Raw genomic sequence first — 21882 nt, 5'->3', positions numbered from 1 at the left:
ATACAATCCAGCACAGGATTGGTGATGGTTTGTTGGGGTCCCTTGCCTATATATTTATGTTAACAGAATTTAATTTGCCTTATAATTGTATAATGTTTTAATGCTCAATACATGCTTTCTGCCTGTTGAACTTTGTCCCAGTAAACTAACAGCCCCAAAGTGTTTTGCTAAGACAAAAGTTGTTGTTTAGCCTTGAAGAAGAAACTGCCTAATAAGATTTTGGCACATACAGAGGTATGACGTATTCATGTGCACAGTGGTTGAGTAAAAAAGACTCCCTAAATTTCCCATATTCTGTTATCTGCCTAATTAAAAACATTTCTGCTTTCGCCAGCAAAACAAGGGCTGGACACACCGAACCTAGTATGTGTTTGCGCACACACCACCTTCTCTTGCATATAATCCCATGTACACTGTTAATTTCTTTGTATTCAATCATGTAAGCTACACTTGTGATACATGTTGTTTGACCCTTGCATTTGCTGTTTGCAAGTAAATCACCTGCTTTCAAGAAGGCCTGACTCAGTTTCAATTATTCAAACACTTGGGTAGTTTGATGAAATAATTCTAGTATCAATTTATATCATACAATGATAAGTATAGAGTGTGAGTTATCTGCGAATGACAGCACACAGCTCATGAAACGCAGGGGTGAGGGTGAAGCCCACAGTTGGTGTGAGATCCAGTTGATCTTCTGTAACTCCAGGTGGAGGAGTGAAACGAAAGTGTTGAAGGAGGGAGGTGAAGAAGAGGAAGAGCTCCATTCTGGCCAGACTCTCTCCAGGACACACCCTGCGACCTGTGAGAACAAAGAGATAACTTTGATCATGTCTTTACAATCGTTCCATTATCCATTAAGAGAATTATATCCATATCCAAAAAAAAGTTGTTGTACCTGCAGAAAAGGCCATGAAGGCTTCTCTCCTGACAAATTGACCATCCTTATCAAGGAAGTGTGAAGGATTGAAAGTGTGTGGGGTCTCCCATTCGCTCTCATCATGCAGGACAGATGTAAGCAGAGGAAACACCGTAGTCCCCTGTAGGCAAAGATATTAAAAAACTGTGTATCATATACATTTTTGAATCAAGGCTCTGTTTTGAGGATTTGGATTGATTTGGTCAACCAACCTTCTTGATGAAATAGCCCTGGAAGGTGACGTCTCGGCTGGTTTTGTGAGGAATAGCCATGGGGACAATGTTGGCCAGTCTCTGAGTCTCATGGATGACTGCATCAATGTACGGCAGCTTCTTCCTATCTTCCACTTGGACCTGCCTGCTTCCGACCACCCTGTCCAGCTCCTCCTGGACTTGGTCTGTATGCAAGTGAAAAGTGGAATTCAAATTTGACAAATATGTGATGCTACTAAAGTCCAAATGAATTGCGAGCACGGTTGTGGATGTGATTTGTGCACCTTGAATGTGAGGGTATTTGGCCATGAGAAGTAAACACCACTGGAGCGTAATTCCTGTGGTGTCAGTTCCAGCTCCGAACAGATTCATTACCGTGTTGACCAGGTTTTCATCGTGATAGTGGGAGTCCTTGATTTCAGACTCCTTGAATAACACACAGAAAAGAGGTATTATACTGGTTGATTGGTTCATCTGTAATATCAATATAAGAGGGTGGATTCGTGGGAGTTGGACACCTCACCTCCAGATTTAGCTTATGGGCCAAAAATGCATCGACAAAGCATCTGCACATCCCAGGGTTCAGAGTCTCCTTCAGATCTGCAATTATGCTTTTTGTGTCTTCCTTGTTCCGCTCCACATTCTTCATCAAATCCCTCCAGTTTTTAAGGCAAGGGCCCAACCAGGGGAACAGGTTGTAGATCTGTAATGGATTTGATTAGATTTGAAGCTGCACCCCTCTTTCCAAAAGATAATGAACACATTTTTACTTGGAATGGAATGAGCGATTAATCTGAGCAATGATATGGTAGGCATAACAATGTCAATCATTCAATGATCAGTCACTTTGTAGTACCAGGATGGGAGCTGATCCAGTCAGATGGATGGACTTGTGGTCTCTTGCCACCATCGCCTGGAAGACAGGGTCTTTGTATTCAAACCTCGTTCCAAACATGATAGCTGATATAATGTTTGAGGCGGCATAACACGTTGCTTGGCTGTTGTCAAAGGCCTTACCTGAAAAAAAAATATAGACATGATTTAGATTTCAAGGTTTAAGGTACAGTGCCAACAAAAAGGAAGCGAATGCTTTGGAATTACCTACATAATTGCATAAATTTATCCATAAAATGTGACTGATCTTCATCAAAGTTCATATAATAGACAAATGCCCTCTATGTTGATGAATGACACTCAAATAAACGATTTTTTTTTAAAAGTTTTGGCATATCGATTGTATAATCTCATATAAAAAAAATCATATGACATAATGAAATTGTTCAATTGTGGTTCAAGTTGTTCTGTATATCTCAAGTCACAGAGGTCACAATTTATATCGTAACCCAGTAAGAAAAATATAGGGTGAAAATGGTTCTCATGGAAGATCACCATGGCGGAAAGCCTTATCCTTAAGTGGAGTCTCGCCTAATTTCCATCTGGAGAGCCCACCTGAGCTTTTAAAATAAACTGAAGATATTGAACATCTAAAGGTGCGAACACACCAAACGCGTTGGGTGCGGTGGCGGCGTTGAAAAATCCTATTTTTGCATAGGGAACCATTGGTTTAGGCGCGATGATGCGTTGGCCGCGGTAAAGCGGCGCTTTGGGCGCGGTAGCCGCGTTACCAAAGCGTCACCGCACCATCGCACCACCGCGCGAGTTCAAAAAATTTAACTTTTAACGCTCCAACACGTGACGTTTAGCCACGTTGGCCAATCAGCGGTGAGCTTGACCCGACGTCACAGACATCGGCACGGTGGGAGGATAACACAGAGGCTGAGAAACACCGAGTAGGAAATGTACTGTATTTGCGGCTGGCTGGTGATATAAAGCCGCTCGGGGTTGGGTTAGAAGACGTGGGGAAAGTGAGCCAGGAGAATGGGCTTCCTGGTTAATTCAGTGAATATGTGCGGCTGTGCTTTAGCCGATAAACCAAGTTAGCACCGGTCGGACAGCGTCACCCGGTTGTGTGCGGCCACCACCTTCATATAATGAACCCAAACATAACGGCTAAGTCCGGGGAACTTTCACAACGAGTACAGCGAAGCACCGGTGTTTATGCCTATATCTACGCCAGCCACGGTCCCGTCACAGCCAGGTAGGGTAATGTAGGCTACTTGCCTTTATTTTATACTGCCCTGTGCTCAATGCTGCTGTAAATGTGTTTGGTATGGTGCTGCCTTGCTGTTTGTGTTCATTTCCGAGTGGCGTGAATCTGCAATGCTGTTTTAAGGCTATTTGTTCCATTCAGTTGCTGTTTATTTGTCTTTTGGCACAATTGTTGGCCTTGTTGTTGTTGTTTTTGTGCGGACATGAATGCTGTTGTGTCGGGTCTGATCGCAGCCATGGTTGATTAGGGGAATAAATATATCGGGGGGGGGGGGGGTGGGGAGACTATAGCTGCGTAGCGTTGGGCGCGTTGAACCATTTTTTGACACAAAATGACCAAGCGCCAGATCAGGTGCGTTGGGCGCTTTGGCCACCGCACCCAACGCGTTTGGTGTGTTCGCACCTTCAACTCTCGAACCTGAATGTTCTACTATGTCACTAAGACAATGCCAGATGAAAACCTGAAACAAAAGACAACATTTTGTTGCAGAAACACCTCACACTTTGTTTGGAATAAGCCAAACTAACTAACAGTCCACCATAAGATATTTAAAGTACAGTGCTTTTCATTGGAGATTGTCTTACCTTCATATTGTTCAAAGTCAGAAATTAGGTAGCCACATTCCTCTATGATCTTCTCTTCAATAATCCTTCTGCCCATCCCAAAATCCCTGAGTGTAGCTAGAGCAAAGCGCCTCATTTCTTTCCACGAGGGGCCATTGGCAAATATTATGCCTGGAAACAAAGAGCAGTTGCCGCGTTAAGACCAGGACAAAAGCTAATTACAAATAAAATAAAAGCATTGGAACGTTTTCTTACCATTTCCTTTGTTGAAATCATAGAATATGGGAGTGACATCTCTGTCTCCAAACTCTTCAGAGTGGTTGACCAGAGCCTCTCTGACTGTCCTGTGTCCTGCCAGGACCACCACCTTCTTATGTCCCAAGTAGACGGTGAACACTGATCCATATTCTTTGGACAGCTAAATAGGTGGAGGCAGTTACACGTGAGACGCAAGTAAGAAATTAAACTTACTGGAATTCACTAATGTATATGACTGCAATTAAATAATGACTACAAGAATAAAAAAGGAACAATCATCTATCGAAGAAATAGAAACAAACAACAAAGTACTCACGTCGAAAAGTGATTTGTAGAGTCTCTTGAGATCCACCTGAAGCAAATTACCGAGCAGGGGAATAGGTGTAGGTCCTGGAGGCTCCTTTATCCGGTCTGGGGAGCTGAAGCTGGAGTTAAAAAGGTGGAGGACCAGTAGGCCCAATATGGCCCCCAACAGGTAGACTGAAGTGAAGGACTGGAAAAGATCTTCCAACATGGTGCAGTCAGCAAGACCTGACACCCTTTGGAAATACAAATGTTTTCTTTTCAGTGAACAGCAGTTGTTTTCAAAGTCACAAGTTAGCCAGATAGTCAGAGTCAGGGCATCCTCATGGACATATAAAGAAAGGGCATCCTGTCTTTCCTGTTTCCTTGACTATTTCCTGGTTCCACCTCAATTTATAGGATGCACCAATCACAATGGATTCACCTCTTGGGTAGGCGTGATTGAGCAGCTCTGCCAGCCAATCACAGATGTGGAAGCCAATTTTATATTGATTCGTTTAATTCTACTCTTGTCTCTACATTCATTATTTGATCATTTTATGAAGTGTATTTCCTCTCATCTTAACTACTGATGTATCCTGTCTGGATTTTCTATTGTAATTAAATCAGTCTGATTGGGCTGACACCCTAGGTGTGGGCCATCCTGGAAGCTCCCAGATTCAGATTAGCATTGATGTCATCAAGAGCCGAACTTGATTGTTCCATTGTTATTCTACCTATTTGACCATGTCAACCATTTTTGTATAAAGCAGCTCATTTTGTGTATACAACTCAGTCAAGACCCTGGCATTGCTTTATGACATCTATTACAGCATGTCCGTCCTGGGAGAGGGATCCCTTACTCTGTCGACTCTCCCTGAGATTTCTTCAATTTTTTTTATTCCCGGTAAAGGGTTTTTACTGGGAGTTTTTTCTCAGCCGAGCTAAGGGTGTAAGGGCAGGGTGTCATATTGTATCATATTGTATCATATATCATATTGTATGAAATGTAAAGCCCACTGAGACAAATGTATTTGTGATTTTGGGCTATACAAATAAAACTGATTTGATTTTGATTTGATTGCTCTGGGCAGGATGCTATGGTCTTCTCTCCATGCATGAATGCTGACCATAATCATCTGTATTGTCTTTTGGAACTAAGTAGATTTGTTTTCCTATTGGACTTTCGTGAAGTTTTCTTCAACCAAAAAACTTCTTCCACACAGATCTAGTCAAACTAGTCATTATCAAGCTATTGTATCCAAAAGCAAAATCTGGAAGGATCAAAAACAGAGGCATTAAATTCAAATAAGAAAATGAAAAAACAGACTATGTGAAAGATTTTGAAACCATGAAGACTAACAGGATATGCAAAAGCTTAGAGCCATACGATCTGTTCTGCTCAGTCCTCCAGGAGCATCATCACAAAGCTGCTCTGTATGCATCAATATCTACAAGAATACATGTGCAAATTAAGATGGTGTGTTCTAATAGACTTTTTTGTCTTTTAATTTCTCCCATGCTTTTACATGTTGCTTGTTTTTAATAGCAGGTCAATAGGACCCCCTGTTTGGCAGAGCTGTCTGGACTGTGAATTAGGCCTACACATATCATGTATGACCACAAAGTGTGCAGTTTGTGCTATAGCCCTAGTGTCATGGTAAACTAAAGGCCCACCTGCTGTGGTGTGCTGCCGTCAAGTATCTGGTCTCAGTGTGTGTGAGAGTAAGACCCCGTTTCCACCTGGCATTAACATGTGGTTTTTGTGATCCGATCACATGAATACAGCTCTAACTACAGGTGAGAACACTCTCAAGACGCATTGAGATCGGATCACAAAAACCACATTCAGAGGTGGTTTACGTCGCTTGTGTCGCTTGTGTTCGCATTCATTTGGTAGTGGAAACACCAATGTGACTCCTGTCCACTTTAGGGACCTCATACTCAACTGCTGCCCTCTGCCTGGGCGGAAATACGTTGAAAATGCATCACTGGCGTTCATGCAGCTTTTATAGAAGCCTCGTGCAAATGACAAGTTACTCCTCTGTTTTCATTTCACTGCGTAAATCTGAAAACACGGAAATCGCTGCTATTGACTGGAGAGCTGCAAGGCAACGACTTCCTGTTCTTATCTGCTTAAGAATAAAAGTCAACTCGCGTTTGGGTAGAAACAGGCTTTTAATGTGAAGGCGCACAGGAAATATTCTGTTCGCATACAGTATCTTAACTTCATACAGAAAGCCGCCCGTGTAGCCTACTGGTGGTGGTGGTGACAAGAGTGTAGCAGACGTTAGAAAAGGCGCCCCGCAAACACACATCTTTCACCAGCCAAAGAGGCGTAATAACTTACTCGCCTAAGAGTTTTTACTTTTATATACTATCTATGATATTTCCCGCATTTGGCGAGAGCCCTCTAAGCAGTGTTGTGCATCGCGCCTCCTTGTCTAAATGAGACAGTAGCATATCTCGTCAACCTAGACTGGTAATTATCTTTGCATGTAATGCATTTTAATAGCAAATGCGATTAAAACTGTGGCACTGTACAGCCCTGTATGTTTACTTGTTTGAACCCCACCGGTTAAAAACACCAATGCAAACGGAAATGATGAACGTGTTGATTTAAATACAGCGCGGGTAAATGGAATCCGATCACAAGTAGACAGAGAAGTCACATTTGAAAATACAAGTGGGAACACACGGACTGAGAGCTGTCCACTTGTAACCAGATTCAAAAAGTCAGATGTTAATGCCAGGTGGAAACAGGGTCTTAGCCCCCTTGTTAGGTTTCCCTTTCCCTCTGAATGAAACTGACAAAACAAGTATCACATTTGGTTACAGGAAGTTTGATAATACATCTAGACAAAATTAGGATTTTCTTTCATTACTTGTAGTTGTGAACCAGTCTCAAGTGCCTATAGAAATGCAAAAATCTGATTATTTATCTGCAGTTTTTAGTAGTATGATCCTGTAATGAGAGGGTTAGTTGTTAGTGTCATCGGGGAATTGTATGAGCATGTTTAGGAGCGACCCCTGGTTGGCAGAGCTGTCTGGACTGTGAATTACACACACCATGTATAACCATAAAGTGTGCAGTTTGTGCTATCCATTACTTCAATCAAATCTCTAAATGAAATTACATGAGATGCTATTATTTATCTTTTCAAATGTAGCCCTATTTCAATTCATGTTAATTATTTCCGAATTACAGGACTGTTGTGGGTTATACTGAGGGTGCTTGTATGTCTTAATCGACCCGTACTGAAGTTTTGCTGACAGGAGTAGTAAAGGTGACATTGTTTTAAACTGAAGGGATTAACTTAATCTCACAGGTATATGATTCCAAATCCCACTTTTTGGGAGAGAGCCACCCTTAGATGTGACCCCAGGCTCACTGGAAATGTGCACAGGCCAGTTACAGGCTTTGATGAGCAGTAACTCCCCCTTTTGCCACCTTCTCGACAGCAGAATAACAGAAATATGATCTCTACCATAAGTGCATTTATAAGCACAAAGAAATCAAAGAAACTGGCTAAACCCAAGCAAATTGTAACTCAATGACTGCCCTTGCAAGTACTGACAAAACTCTTGTTAACGAGAAATATAAATAGTTGATCCTGCATTTCTTACCTGATCAGGAGCATGTTTAATATGAATTATTCACTCTGATCAGCAGCAAGAATTAAGAAGTTTGGGTTGAGAGTCAACTGACAAGACTTTTTTTTTATATACTGTAAGTATTTCTCCAGCTAGAAAAAAAAACACACCTAAACAAATAGATTGGCATATGAATGTTATTTATTGTAATTGTGTGGTGTTCATAAGGTAGCCTATCAGTTTCAAGAGATTACAATGATAGACGGTTATACATTTTATTTCTCCCATTCGCTGCAATAAAAAAATGTAACCTGTAAGTTACAATCTTCCAAACTGGGTGCATTCATTGGTAAAAAAAATCAAAAACAAAAAAAACATTCCAGTGGTTGAGAAACAGACATTCTAAAGAAGTGCATATACAGTACACCTATGAATGTAGTTAATAATAATAATAATAATAATAATAATAATAATAATAATAATAATAATAATAATAATAATAATAATAATAATAATAATAATAATAATAATAATAATAATGGATTGGATTTATATAGCACTCAAAGCGCTTGAGTAGCAGTAGTTGTAGAAATTACATAAAATCATTAAGCGTGTCAGTCTATTTAACTTTGTATCACATAATTAATTCCTCCTTATACAGTTTCAGGTAACTTGGAGATACATGCAGTTATAATGCCATGTTCCAGCACTGCTACTCGTTAGCGACAGACAGCACACAGCTCATGGAAGGAAGGGCCGATGGTGAAGCCCACAGCTGGTGTCAGATCCAGGTCCTCTTCTCTTACTCCTGGTGCAGGTGTGAAACGAAAGCGCTGAAGGAGGGAGGTGAAGAAGAGAAAGAGCTCCATCTTAGCCAGACCTTCTCCCAGACACATCCTGCGACCTGCATGGAATGGATAAAGATATACAGATGTCATGAGCTCAACTGAATCATGCTGTGTAAACCATCGTTCTAATCCCTAAACAACAGAAACTTGGATCATTTGTCGTACCTGCAGAAAAGGCCATAAAGGCCTCTCTCCTGACAAATTTACCATCCTTATCCAGGAAGTGGGAAGGGTTGAAAGTGTGTGGGGTCTCCCATTCGCTCTCATCAGTCAGGACAGAAGCAATAAGAGGAATCACAGATGTGCCCTGTGTACAGACAGAAGAAGAGAGTAGGTCCATCATATAAGGTCTCAGAACGAAACCACGTTCTTATGTTTTCACAAGTGCAGCACATGCAGTACATATGCAGCAAAAAAAATGTTTTGTGTAAAGAACTGAAAACAAATGAACACTAAACACCTTCTTGATGAAGTAGCCCTGGAAGGTGACGTCTCGGCTGGTTTTGTGAGGGACAGCCATGGGTGTGATGTTGCCCAGTCTCTGAGTCTCGTGGATGACTGCATCAATGTACGGCATGTTTTTCCGGTCTTCTACCCGGACCTGGCGGCTTCCTACCACCCTGTTCAGCTCCTCATGGACAAGGTCTGAACACACAGAGGGAGGTGCATTCATTTGATCAAATCTACAATATTACAGTAATGCAAGCTGCTCTGTGAAGCTGCACTATCTGTACAGATATGGTTAGTGGGGGCCAGTGACAGACTGACCCCTAGCATGGATAAAATAGTCCAATTGTGATTATAAGCTGCTAAACTCGCATAGACTTTGAGCCAATACTGTAAAAAAGGCCCTTAGCTAGGCTAGAAAGATCTGCGGGTTTTAATATAAGTACAATATAACTGAGTGTCATCAGCATACAATTGTAAAGTGCATATTTAATGATGTTGTATGACCTGGCTACGTGGCATGTAAATAGAGAGCAGAGATGGGCCATGAACTGAGGCCTGTTTCAGGTAGCTGGTTTTGAGGCAACCCAGAGTTTGTTCGCTCTGAGTTGGTGGAAACTCTGGGTTTTCCGTTTCAGGTAGCAGGTTCAGCGCAACCGAGGGTCAGTTACTGCGGCAACATACACCGTGGGTCTAACCTGCTCGGGAGGTGGTTAGACCTACCCTGAGTTTGTTTTCACTTTACGCTGCAGCTCCGACTGAAGAAAGAGTGTCACTGTCACACGCGTCCCTGTACAGTTTGAAGCAAAATCACTCCATAGAAATCTCCATCGGGATGTTTTTATCATTTCCTGATGATTTTACGTTTGACCGATCATTTATCTGATCAGTAGCCTTGTTCTCAGTCCTCGGTCCGTTCATATAGGCGTAGGGCTGGGTATCGTCAAGGACTTCGCGATACGATACATATCACGATACACTGGTCACGATACGATATATCACGATATATCACGATATATTGCGTATCTTGATACATCACGATATATTGCGATATTCCATAAACAAGTTGCCTTGTCAAACATAACAGCACAATATATTGATAATTGCACAGACAAATGAAGTCAAAACTATTTCATTCACAACTTCCTTTACTATTTTTTTTGTTTTGGCAAATGATCAAACACTGCTGCAGCTGCCATAACATCAAAATAACAAATCCAATTCACTCTTGTACTAACTGTACAGGACACAATGAAAATGAAAACACATCAGTGTGCTTTTGTGACACAGTGAATATTAAGTGTTCTTATAAACTGATTTAACTTCAATAGTCAGTATCCTAGAGCAGGGGTATTCAACTAAAATTCAAATAGGTCCAGTTCGAGAAAATGTCCTCAAGCAAAGGTCCGGAACATCATAATGTCTAACTTGCGTTATGATTCAGTGTGATATATAGTGAAGTAGCCTAGTAGTTGTATCAACGTCTGCATGTAATCAACAACTGACTGTCAGATCAATATAGAAAGAACAATTCAAAAACATTTCAACAATATTTATTCTCACTTTTAAATAATTATAGATATATAATACTGAAGATATATGTATTATTTAAGTGACTCAACTGAAACTAATCTCTTCATAGAAAAGAAGGGCTGCATTTAAAAATAAAATGGTGAAAATAAATATAATAATCTTAAAATAAAGATAAAATATATAATTAATTTTTGAAAAATTAAATAAAGTATAGCAGCAACTTCAGTGTTGCAGAACATAATGACTCTGGGTGCATCTGAGATTAGAAGGGGTGCAAAAAAATTAATTATGCAATTTGAGAAATATTTCAATGTATAATTTCTACACTTCACTATACCTACTATGTTTGTTTAACATAGTAATTTCCCACTTTGTCTAATACTGGATTTTTATTTTGCGATTTTGAAAAGCTCTGAAAAAGTGACATGTCAGAAACTAAACCCCTGTAGGGGGATCTGGGGGTATCCCCCCAGTAGTTTTTTTTGTGTTTTTAGAATGTAATCGGAGCATTCTGGTGCATTCTGGGGAAAAGAATAAAAGAAAAGGTCAACATTTAATATAGTTAAGATGAATAGAAAAATTAACAAAACAACATAACTTGCTAGCAGCCAGATGCTTAACAACTGGACTGAGGGACAGATGACCACTAGCTTTTGCTAATATTAGTGGGGCTACTAGCCAAATATCTTGCTAAAAAATTAACCTATATTTATAAATTCTGCCATTACTAAGAATATGTAAAACTTAAAATGTAGATAATTGAAACTACATACAAAAAAATAATGTTTTTCCTGTTGCTGTTGTGGGCAGTAGATGCAGTGCTGCTGGCGATTGGTGATTATGTCAATCGTATGTCTGTGTCATTCACACATAGGTCTACATCGGGGTAATAGAGAATCCACATGATTGCACCTTGACCGGTTTTCACCAGTCTTACAAAAGGGGAAAAAACTGAGCTGTTGATCGCTCGTTAAGAGTGAGAGAAAGCTGTATCTCACTCTCCTCCCGCTGTCTTTCTCACTCTAATCTGACTTATTTTGCTGAAATTCTCGTAATTCTTGCACTTCTCTCTGTCATCTCTCGCATGATCGCTCACTGTCTCTTTGTCTGTGAGCCAGCCTGAGCCGGGAATGCACAGATTCGATTGGCTGCCTGAGTAGCAGGAGGCGGGATGGCTTAACTCGAATGCATTTCCTGATTCGCTAAACCAGTACCGTAAAGTCTAGAAAAGCTGCGCCGGTCAAAATAGAAGCGCCCCGTCAAAATTTTAAATAATTTATTGACTACAGGTCCGGGTCCGTATAGGACGGCATCTGGGTCCGGACCCGGACCGCGGTCCGCCTGTTAGTGACCCCCGTCCTAGAGGCTCAGGCCTGACAGCAGACATGGGTTTGAATCTGACCCATGGTTGTTCTCTGCATTTCATTCCCTCTCTGCCCCATTGCATATCTGTATATCTGCACTGTCAATAAAGCCTTGAAAAGCAAAAAAATAAAAAAATAAAAAAAATAAATCATAACATTTTTTATAAATACTGATATCGCGAGACTAAGTATCGCGATATATCGATATTTCGATTTTTTTACACAGCCCTATATAGGCGGCCACCTTACACATCGTGACATGCTCTACATTCAGATTAATAAACCTATTTGTATTGTATGTTTTTTAACGTCTGTGCCACTGAACAGATTTATGTCAGGTGGATTCATGTAACGCTGCGGCTGCACGCGATCGTTACAGTTCACTTGTGCGATCCTAAAGTCACAGACGAGCCTCGTTAAATAGCCTAATATGAATATAAAAATTATATAATAATTTAAACTGTGATCACTTGAGGAAAATGGATCTGGTAATAAATCAATCAAGCTCTTCAATGGAAACTGTCACCTAATGTGTCTTGACGTTAATGTCTTTCACTCCCCATTTAAAAGAAGCGACAGTCTGTTCTGTTTACTGCACAGTAGGCTATTAGGCTATAGCTTCCCAACATATTATACAGTGAATATAAAACACTGTCAGCAATGCTGTGCCGCGCCAGCTTTATTACTTTACAGCTGATATGCGTAACTTTTTAAAATAGACTATGGCTTCTCATACAGAAGCAAAATTATTTTCTTGACAAAAAGTATTTGCTCTGTTTTTTTTTTCTGAATTGCCGAGGAGATTAGATCAGAGTTATGAGACAATATCCCGTTAATTCTTCTCCATAGGCTACCATAAGCTCATTCGTTAATATTTCTAACTCTAGTGGGAGGAGCGGAGATTTCTTTTTTTCTTTTTTGAGAAGTGGAGAAGTGGGAGGATCAAGCATTTGTTTCTTCTGTTTCCATGGTGAATCATGTTATCAGCGATCCATTGACGATGGCTTTTACGCACATGCTCCACCCAGAGTGAACACGCTCAGAGTTGATACACCAGGGGTGTCCAAACTTTTTTCACTGAGGGCCACATACAGAAAAATCTACGAAGGGCCGGGCCACTTTGCAAAAATAACACATTTATCAGGACATGTAGCTGCTCTGATGTTTAGTTTCATAGTGTCTTCGTAAATTGTAATCCTTCTTCACGGCAACACTTTAATTGCACATTATAGCTCCCATATTATACACTTTTCGGTACTATTATACACCATATTATATGGTCTTAGTGGTCCCTAATAAGTTTTTCTTTAATTGTTAGCTGAAAAAAACTTTCAGATAATTTATTGTACTATGCTGATGTTCAGCTAATCTCACAATGGCCTATTTTTTAAAAAGAGCTGCAGCTCCCCTCGTAAATATACAATCTTTGAGCTGCCCCCGCCCCCTGTCCGGAAGCAAAGCCAGATACGCCTCGCCCTCTGTCTGTCAGGGCCGTGGACCAATAAGAAATAGGGGTGTGGGCTGCACAGTGGAAGCTTCTGGCTTTCCAGTTTGTGAGGTCAGAAAAGGGGAAAATTCTGACTGGAGTATATTAGGGGGAGGGGTGGGGGTTTCAGAAAGGGGGAGAGTGAGAACAGGAGAGATTGTTATTTTTTTTTATATTTTGGCAGTCTCTAGGCACACTGTGGACCCATGGATATGTTGGAACACATTTAAAAAGTGCATTTAGCATAATATGTGACCTTTAAAAAGATACATCCCCCCTCTTGTTAAATGCCATTAATACACCCAGTGTTTTCTGCTTTTACGGCTAATGTCCAGCTTGGTGAAAATAGTAGCCAGCCGAGATCCCGCCCCTCCAAGGGGGGTCCGGGGTATGTCCCCCCGGGAGATTTTTTAAGTTTTTAAAGTGAAATGCATGAATCTGGTGCACTTTGAGAGAGAAGTTAAGAGGCTAAAGCTGAAGAATTTTGTATGAAAAAAAATGTAAACACTGTGTCAGATGAATTAGAAGCTAGAAGGACACATGGATTTTCCATAATAATAATAATTTAAATTTAAATATTATGCAGGGTCCTCTGGGATGGCCTTGGTGCTCTTTTTCTTTTATGGGACATATTTCTCTGTAATAGGGGCGACCGTGGCTCAGGTGGTTAAGCGGGTCGGCCAATGATCCAAGGGTTGGCGGTTCGATCCCCGCTCTGCCACCTGTGTCATGGTTGTTGTGTCAATGTACACCGCAATTTAACTGAGCTGTTGAGGTAGCACAGCCAAAAGCTACAGAAGATGTTCTGTAGGTGGATTACACCTTGGCAGTGAAGAGGGCGTCTGGCAGGCAGCCTAAAGGCAGGGAAGAGGTGGAACAGGAGTCCTCAGGTCGATAGACAGGACAACGGGCAGAGACACAGCAAGAGTTCTCAGGCTTCTTGAGTGCTGAGTCAGGGTACGGCTTCTGGAGATCAAAGCAGGGGACGGCAGCACTGCCATGCAGGAATGGACTGGATAGCCAGACTGAGCTGAACTTGACTGTAAAAAAATGCTGTCCGTCGGTTGGCTCGGGCGACTGTGGACTGGAGTCTGGAGTTTGTCTGACTCAGCTGAAGGCTGGTGGGATTGCCTGGTAGTCCAGAGGCAGAGTAAGTGAGCGGTGCCAGGAATCATGTATAGCCATATCAGGATAGTCAGAACAGAGTTAGGGTTAGGGTGGTTGGCTGCAGACCCACAACTTCCAGGTTCCCTTTCACACCTGAACTCTAGACAATATCCAGAGAACCTGACCCGGTGTATGTGCGGATTTATTGATCTATTATGCAGCACACATCGGGAGATTGTCTTTGTGCGACGCGTTCAGATATTTTCTGAAATAGTCTGGGTTGTTGCGAGGGGCGGAGCAGCGGGTTGTAGGCTGCAGTAGACATGACCTAAAGGGTTCAGGGCTGAAATCTAAGTGTTAAAATTACATTGAAGCAACAGTCCCAAATTGACTTGGGCTAACACCCATACAAACACTACTGACCACCCAAAACATTGCAAGCATCTCAAGTACTGGATGGCTGTCAGATTGCTGGCTGTGCTAGCAGCCTGGAAGGTAGAAGGCTGAAGCTTTTATTAGCAGCTAGCAGAAATGTAGCATGTTGAGGTGCAGACTGTATATAACAAAAGAAAAACTGTACTGTATATATTTGTTTTCTTTGTCCTTATCCTTGTATTTAAGGGCAACTACAGATGAAAACATAAATTCACATTCTTCATCTCGTCTCTCTCCTTACCTTGGATATGTGGATATTTGGCCATAAAAAGCAAACCCCATCTAAGAGTAGTTGCTGAGGTATCAGTACCAGCTCCGAACAGGTTGCCAATTGTATATATCAGGTTTTGCTCATGGTAGTGAGTGTCCTTAACACAAGAGTCCTAAGAGAAAGATGAGAGACACATATCATTATAAAATAGAAATGTAGGACATTGCTGTTCTTTGAAAAAGTTAAACAATGTTTTCTCACATCTTCTTTCTGCTTCCGAATCAGGAAACAGTCCACGAACCCCCTGCATAGGTCAGAGTTCAGTGTCTCTTTCAGATGCTTGATCAAATCTTTGACATCGCTGGCAGTCAACTCAAGGTTTTTTAATATCAGCTGCCGGGTTTTGATCCAACCGAGCAGTTTGGGAAACATGTTGAAGAGCTATAAAAAAAAAGATGACCTAAGACATTGTACTCCAAACAACAAACCAATATTTACTATGTTTGCCACATATGTGTTAATGCTCATATTACATGAAGGAATAAACAGAACAAGCTACACACAATATGTTATGGTCCTGTCAAGTTTCCCTCCTGTTTGATAACTGGTCGCTTCATAATGTGTTTCACCTATGCCTCGTTGTCTCTCCTGTCTTATATATTTAAGTCCTTGGCTGTGTTCGAAAAACAATACTAACGTCCTACTCATACTCATTTTGACGTCAATTTGAGTATGTGACTTGTATGCAAGTTTGTGTAGAAGAGAAAAGCCCGGATGAGTACTAACTTCTGGGAAGATTTTGTGTATGGATCGATAAGATACTTTTCCTACTCAACCGCCCCACAATGCATTGCATCTTTTCAAACAGCATGGAAGTTTTTTATTGAAATTCTTTATTGCTTCTGTATACTTCAGTGTAAATGGTCTGACGAACCTCACATACACAATCGATTGTTAAGTAAGTATGGAGTATATACTGTACATGTTGAGTATGTAGGAGGGAGGACGTTAGTATGACTTTTCGAAACACAGTCCCTGTCTTTCCTTTGCCCAGTGTGCTATCATTGTCTTGTGTCGCGTGCGCTTCTTGTAAATAAAATCATCGTATTTTCGAGCTGTCTGCATCTGGGTCCTACCTTACTGCCAGCACTTCACACTACCGTAACACAATATACAATACATTACTTGTGAAAAGTTTGGAATCACCTGTTATGTCGTCCTACTTTTATGCTCTCAGGCCCATTATAACTTTGACACAGTATACTTTAGACACGCAATGTATTATCTACGTTTGAAAATAGTTTTGGCCCCAAATGAATAACGAAAGGATTAAAACTTCCATTTAGTCTTCACACTGTTGTATGATGTGATACTACTGTAACCCTTCCCATTTTGCAAACCCTCAATACAAAATAACATTTATTTATAAAGTGGATATCTCTAAAAACTATAAACAGGAGAGACAATTCAAAACTATGGAGTAGACCTTATTTTCTGTTAACAAATACCTGCAGTTTGCATTCATTTTTTAATCTGACAACTTCCTTATTTGTTGTTTTGTCATTTAAAATTGACCCAAAACGAAGATGAAGTGATGATTAGAAATTACGCTAACAGAAAATGATCTGTTATCTGTTGGACTAGATCTTTATGAATTTGCTACTGCTATAAAATGCTGAATGGTTAGATGCGTTTTACTATTGTGCACAACTGTTCAATAATAGCTTGTGTGTGACTTTCTTATAACAGCGCCATTTAAAAGCAAGTATGAAACTTACGTGGATTGGTGCGGAGCCAACATAGCGTATGTTCTCGTTGATTCTTCTCACCAGGTTTATGAATAGGGGATCGCTGTATTCAAACCTGCTTCCATACACGATTGAAGAGATAATATTGGATGTTGCATAATTCATCGGACATGATGTATCAAATGGTTTCCCTGGTGAATAGAAATGATTCTGTATTAAAACTGAAGTTCAACACAAAAAAGGAAATCTTGTACTATTGCAACAGCCCACACAATGACTTTACACAAAGCGATGAAAAGGTGATTTGAGCACAGGCATTGTTTCATGTGGCAATATAGTAATAATGCAATTAGATGTGTCATGATGTGGAAAATAACCAGAGGAATCGTCACTCTGCATTCAGATGAGACTTTCTTCACATCATGTTATTTTTTTGCATACAGTATTTTATGCATGATCATTTACATATATTAACTTCATACCGTTATGCTCTTCAAACATCTGGATCAAATGGCCACATTCCTCCAAGATCTTTTCCTCTGCTACCCTTGTGCCCATCCCAAAGTCTCTCAGGGTGGTGAGGGCAAAACGTCTCATCTCTTTCCATGAATCTCCATTTGCAAACAGAATCCCTATCAAACATGGCATGACAATTAATCTGTGCTAGTTGTCTGTGCTATATCTTATTCGATACAATACTCATCAGAGATATAGCTTTATTATACAAGCTAGAACAAATTGATTGATTGATCATTGAACATAAATAAAAAATAATTGTTTGGCTTTTTTCTGATATGTAAAAAAAAGTATTTTATATTAAAGATATTTTAAATAAAGTGCATACCATGACCCTGAGCAAAATCATAAAGTATAGGGGAGATATCTCTGTCTCCAAACTCTTCTGCGTGGCCGACCAGAGCCTCTTTGACTGTCTTGTACCCAGCCAGGACCACCACTTTATTGGTTCCAAAGTACACAGTGAATACCGACCCATATTTCTTAGAAAGCTGCAAAAAAATAAAATACATTTAGGTTAACATCTCAGAGATAGTGAAAGGGTATTTTCCATTACAATACAAAGACATCACATACATTTTATTTTGGGATAAGAGTGTTAAATAATCAGACCACCCCCCGGGCCGGGCTGCTGGGCGATTCCCGCCCGTGGTCGTGCTCTGCATGTCATTCCCCTCTCTGCCCCATTTCACCTATGTCTCTATCAATAAAAGCATGAAAAATGCCAAAAAATATCTTAAAAAAAAAAAAAGAGTGTTAAATAACGCACCTCACAGAGGGTTTTGTGGGGTCTTTTCAGATCAATCTGGAGCAAGTTGCCGAGTAGGGGGAGAGATTTAGGTCCCGGAGGCTCCCTTCTCTTTTCTTTGGTGGTGAAGCTGGAGTAAAGAAGATGCAGTACCAGCAGCAGAACCACACTAGCTGCCAGCAGCGAGACCGAAGCAGTTGACTGGAAGAGGGCTTGCAACATGATGGAACTGTCACCTGGACCTGACCCCCTTTTTGGAAACACAAACCTTTTTCAGTTGTCCTTACGGTGACAGAGTGTGCAGTGAGTCAAATTGATCCTGAAATGAGGAGATAACTGCAGCATGTTGTGACCTGAGCGAGACTGGACTGCCTATGCTGACATTTCTGCCAATGATTTATTTTTACTGCACTATGCTGCGCGGGGTTTGTAGAAAGAAGAAAAAAAGCTTAATGGATAACAGATGTCAGTCTATTTTGATGAATAAAACACTCCACTTAGTCTCTGTCGTATTTAACTTAATTGACTTTTTGTAAGTAAAATGACCAGTGTAAAATTGCACTCAGATACAATTTGGAGATAAAATGATAACATTTCTGATAAAATTTTACTGCATAACTTTTTTTGAGAGGTTCTACCGAAACTGTGAAGTTGTTCTTTAAACAGCTGCTTGATTTAAACCCTCTATGTCTAATTCATCTAGCAGTGTTCATGGGCAGTGTGAGAGATTTGTGGGTCTTTAGTTGTAATATTAATGGTAAAGATTAATAGGTCATAAATGCCTATGTGTGTGTCTGTCTCACAGACTCTAGGTCAGCCTTGGAGCCTGTTAGGAGACACTTAGGTCAGTTGTATAGATAAAGTCTAATCTCCTTGGACTCCAGAATGTTATGGTTCACTGTGTTCAGCTCTGAACCATAACATTGGTACGCTTGGTGCCTGAGCCGGGGAGGGGTTAGCGATAGCGCAAGGCTAATACACAGCTCTAAGCATGAGTTTGTCAGAATTGAAGTGCAAGTCACGAGAGTTGCAGTGCGGTTCTCCTTGGCCAAGTCTGTAATAAATATTGCTTCATAATTCATCCAAGTCTCCTGAAATATTCTTCCACCTGAGTTGACCTCCAACCTTAAAAGAACTTCCATCACAGGCAGTAACATGTTTTTTTGTGCGAACAATATCATTCCTTCTCATTCACATCACTATTCTATCTTGCATAGTCTAATATAGAGAGAACTATGGTGTACGTGTCAGAATCTATTTTGTGCTTCAGAGACATTTCTGTGTGGATTGCTATTGGACTAGAGTGTAAAGTACAGAAAGAACAGAAGGTACCCTATTCCAGGTACCTGTTCTGACTGAAATGATTTCAGGACTGCTGCCAACAGTCTGAACAAGTACGCATGCACTGTGACCTACTACATCAGGTTCTTTGAGGACAACTGTGAACCATCACACACCATTGAGTATTAACCATGACAAACCCTGGCTCACAGCCAAACTCAGACCGCTACGTTTGCAAACATAGGAGGAGTTTAGGAAAAGGTTCAAAGTTTTAAGGTACAAGGTAAGGTAAGGTCAGAGGGGTATACTACGAAGCGAGATTAAGACTCGCAGGTCGCAGACTCGCAGGTTAAGCTTCTCACAGTAGATTCATATTTGTCCGAAAAATCCAGACTACAGGTTTTTTAATGTAGGCCTATTGGTATTTGTAAGATTCAAATAAAAGGCTAATAGTCTAAATCAAAATTGTATTCATTATGATGTGGCCCAAAACTAAAGTGATTTTCCATAGGCTATTCATTTGGGGACAGTGTCAGATTTAAATTACATTCTTAAGTGTGGGACTATAGGCGTAGTGCTATAAATATAGCAAAGTAGCCTATATATATATTAGGCTAAATGGTATAGTGTTTAAATCCGAGTTCAACGTTTCATTGTTTTATAATGTCACGTTACGCACTGCGAGAACGATCGGCAAGATAAATAAATAATTTCCATGCTGGCAGCATTCCACTCTCCTTAGCCTATTTGCAAGAGTTTTTTTCGGCTCTCTGATTTCCTCTTGAATTAAGTTGGCGACACACTTGTTTTACTAAGCTGCTCACAATCAGTACGTTTGTGTAAAGTTAGCGGCACAAGATCAGTCCATTTTGTGCGAATGCAGAGTCAAATGACGGCCAAACGCCCCCTCTCATGGGGACGCGCACAGAGCCTGAAGCTGAAACCCTCGTTCAACATAAGAGGTTGATAACTGCCTTTGTGATACCGGTTAGCTCTGAGCGAGGGTATGTGTTATGTTGAACCAGATCAAAAAAAGAGAGCCGGGCTCTGTTGAGTTTGCTTTGTAGTAGCCTATACCCCTCTGTTGTAAAAAAAAAATCTGATATATCTAATACCTTGTGAGGAATAAGAATAACTAAAAACAACTAAGAGCCACACAAACAACTGTTCGGCTGAGCAGGGTCACAACTCCTTCCAGGGGTTTAATCAATGAGCCGACTCACTCAGGAAACAAGAATAAAGACCCCTCACAAGGTGGGGACACTAAAGATGAAACACATGACAGATTAATATAAGAAAAACAATTCAGGGCCTCCACTGTTTTCTCTTATCAGTTACTTAAAAAGACAGTGTGTCACAAGACAGTAAACAATTGGGAACATTCTTAAAGTAAAAATGATTCTCCCATCACATCTGCTATCGATTTGAAAGACAATAGGACAGTCCTGAGACCATTCCCATCACGACTTGACAGCCAGCTGACACAGACAAAAAAGTCCAATAAAGAAATAAAGACCCAAGGCTTGCTTTTCTTGTTCTTCAGTGAATCTTCACTGGTTGCTTTATCTTTTTGTAAAACTGAAACATACATAAAAACATAAATCAATGTAGCCTACACACATCAACACACGGTAAGTATAAACATAAATAGTAAACAAAGCTTAGCTATCAAATGTAAAATGAAGGAGAGCTAGCTAACAATACACTACTGCTGCAGGCTGCTAGCTAACCAAGCCAAATTAAACAAACAAACATAACTAACTTTACAACAACAAAAACACACACACTACTTACAGACAAATAGTCTCCAAGGCAAGGCGAATTAAAAAAAAATACTCGGCAGGATTTATCTGTATACTTTTCCTTCTTGAAGTGTCTGCGTCATAGATAGTAGGTCTGCATAAACTAAATGAAAAGAACGGAGATTTGGCTCGAAGATCCTCTATTCAAGAGGGTTCACTCTGCCGCTTTTTCCAAACACAAAATAAAATGCAAATTTGAAAACTTTTTCCTAACTTACAAAACTGCCGTATAATTTTTATACACTCACCAAAGAAAGGGCCTGGTCCTCTCAACAACTGCCCACTGCTATGAAAGATTCAGCCCGCATTTCTCGCCTACACAAACTCACAAACACAACCACAACATAGGGCCTACTCAAATTGAGTAAAAATGTGTAGGCCTATGAGTAGGACGTAGGTAGATCTTTCCGAACACCGCTCC

The 21882-nt window shown here is 40.5% G+C and overlaps 1 protein-coding gene across 1 annotated transcript; it reads right to left on the bottom strand.

Annotated features, from left to right (window-relative positions):
- Window positions 1-611: 611 nt before the first annotated feature.
- Window positions 612-21560, bottom strand: LOC307263472 (uncharacterized protein; the record flags this gene model as incomplete). Its single annotated transcript, XM_080044619.1, is given in 20 exon segments — window positions 612-799; window positions 896-1037; window positions 1129-1313; window positions 1413-1554; window positions 1652-1831; window positions 1985-2145; window positions 3823-3988; window positions 3991-4041; window positions 4043-4219; window positions 4376-4590; window positions 8663-8839; window positions 8949-9090; window positions 9244-9428; window positions 15397-15538; window positions 15628-15807; window positions 17145-17305; window positions 17597-17746; window positions 17959-18121; window positions 18400-18628; window positions 21454-21560. Coding segments are annotated over 19 exon segments (3108 nt in total). The 5' UTR covers window positions 18601-18628; window positions 21454-21560.
- Window positions 21561-21882: the final 322 nt, after the last annotated feature.

This window comes from Ammodytes marinus, assembly GCF_949987685.1.
Source record: "Ammodytes marinus genome assembly, chromosome: 16".
Taxonomy (NCBI): domain Eukaryota; kingdom Metazoa; phylum Chordata; class Actinopteri; order Uranoscopiformes; family Ammodytidae; genus Ammodytes; species Ammodytes marinus.
This window is presented reverse-complemented; position numbering and strand designations above follow the sequence as displayed.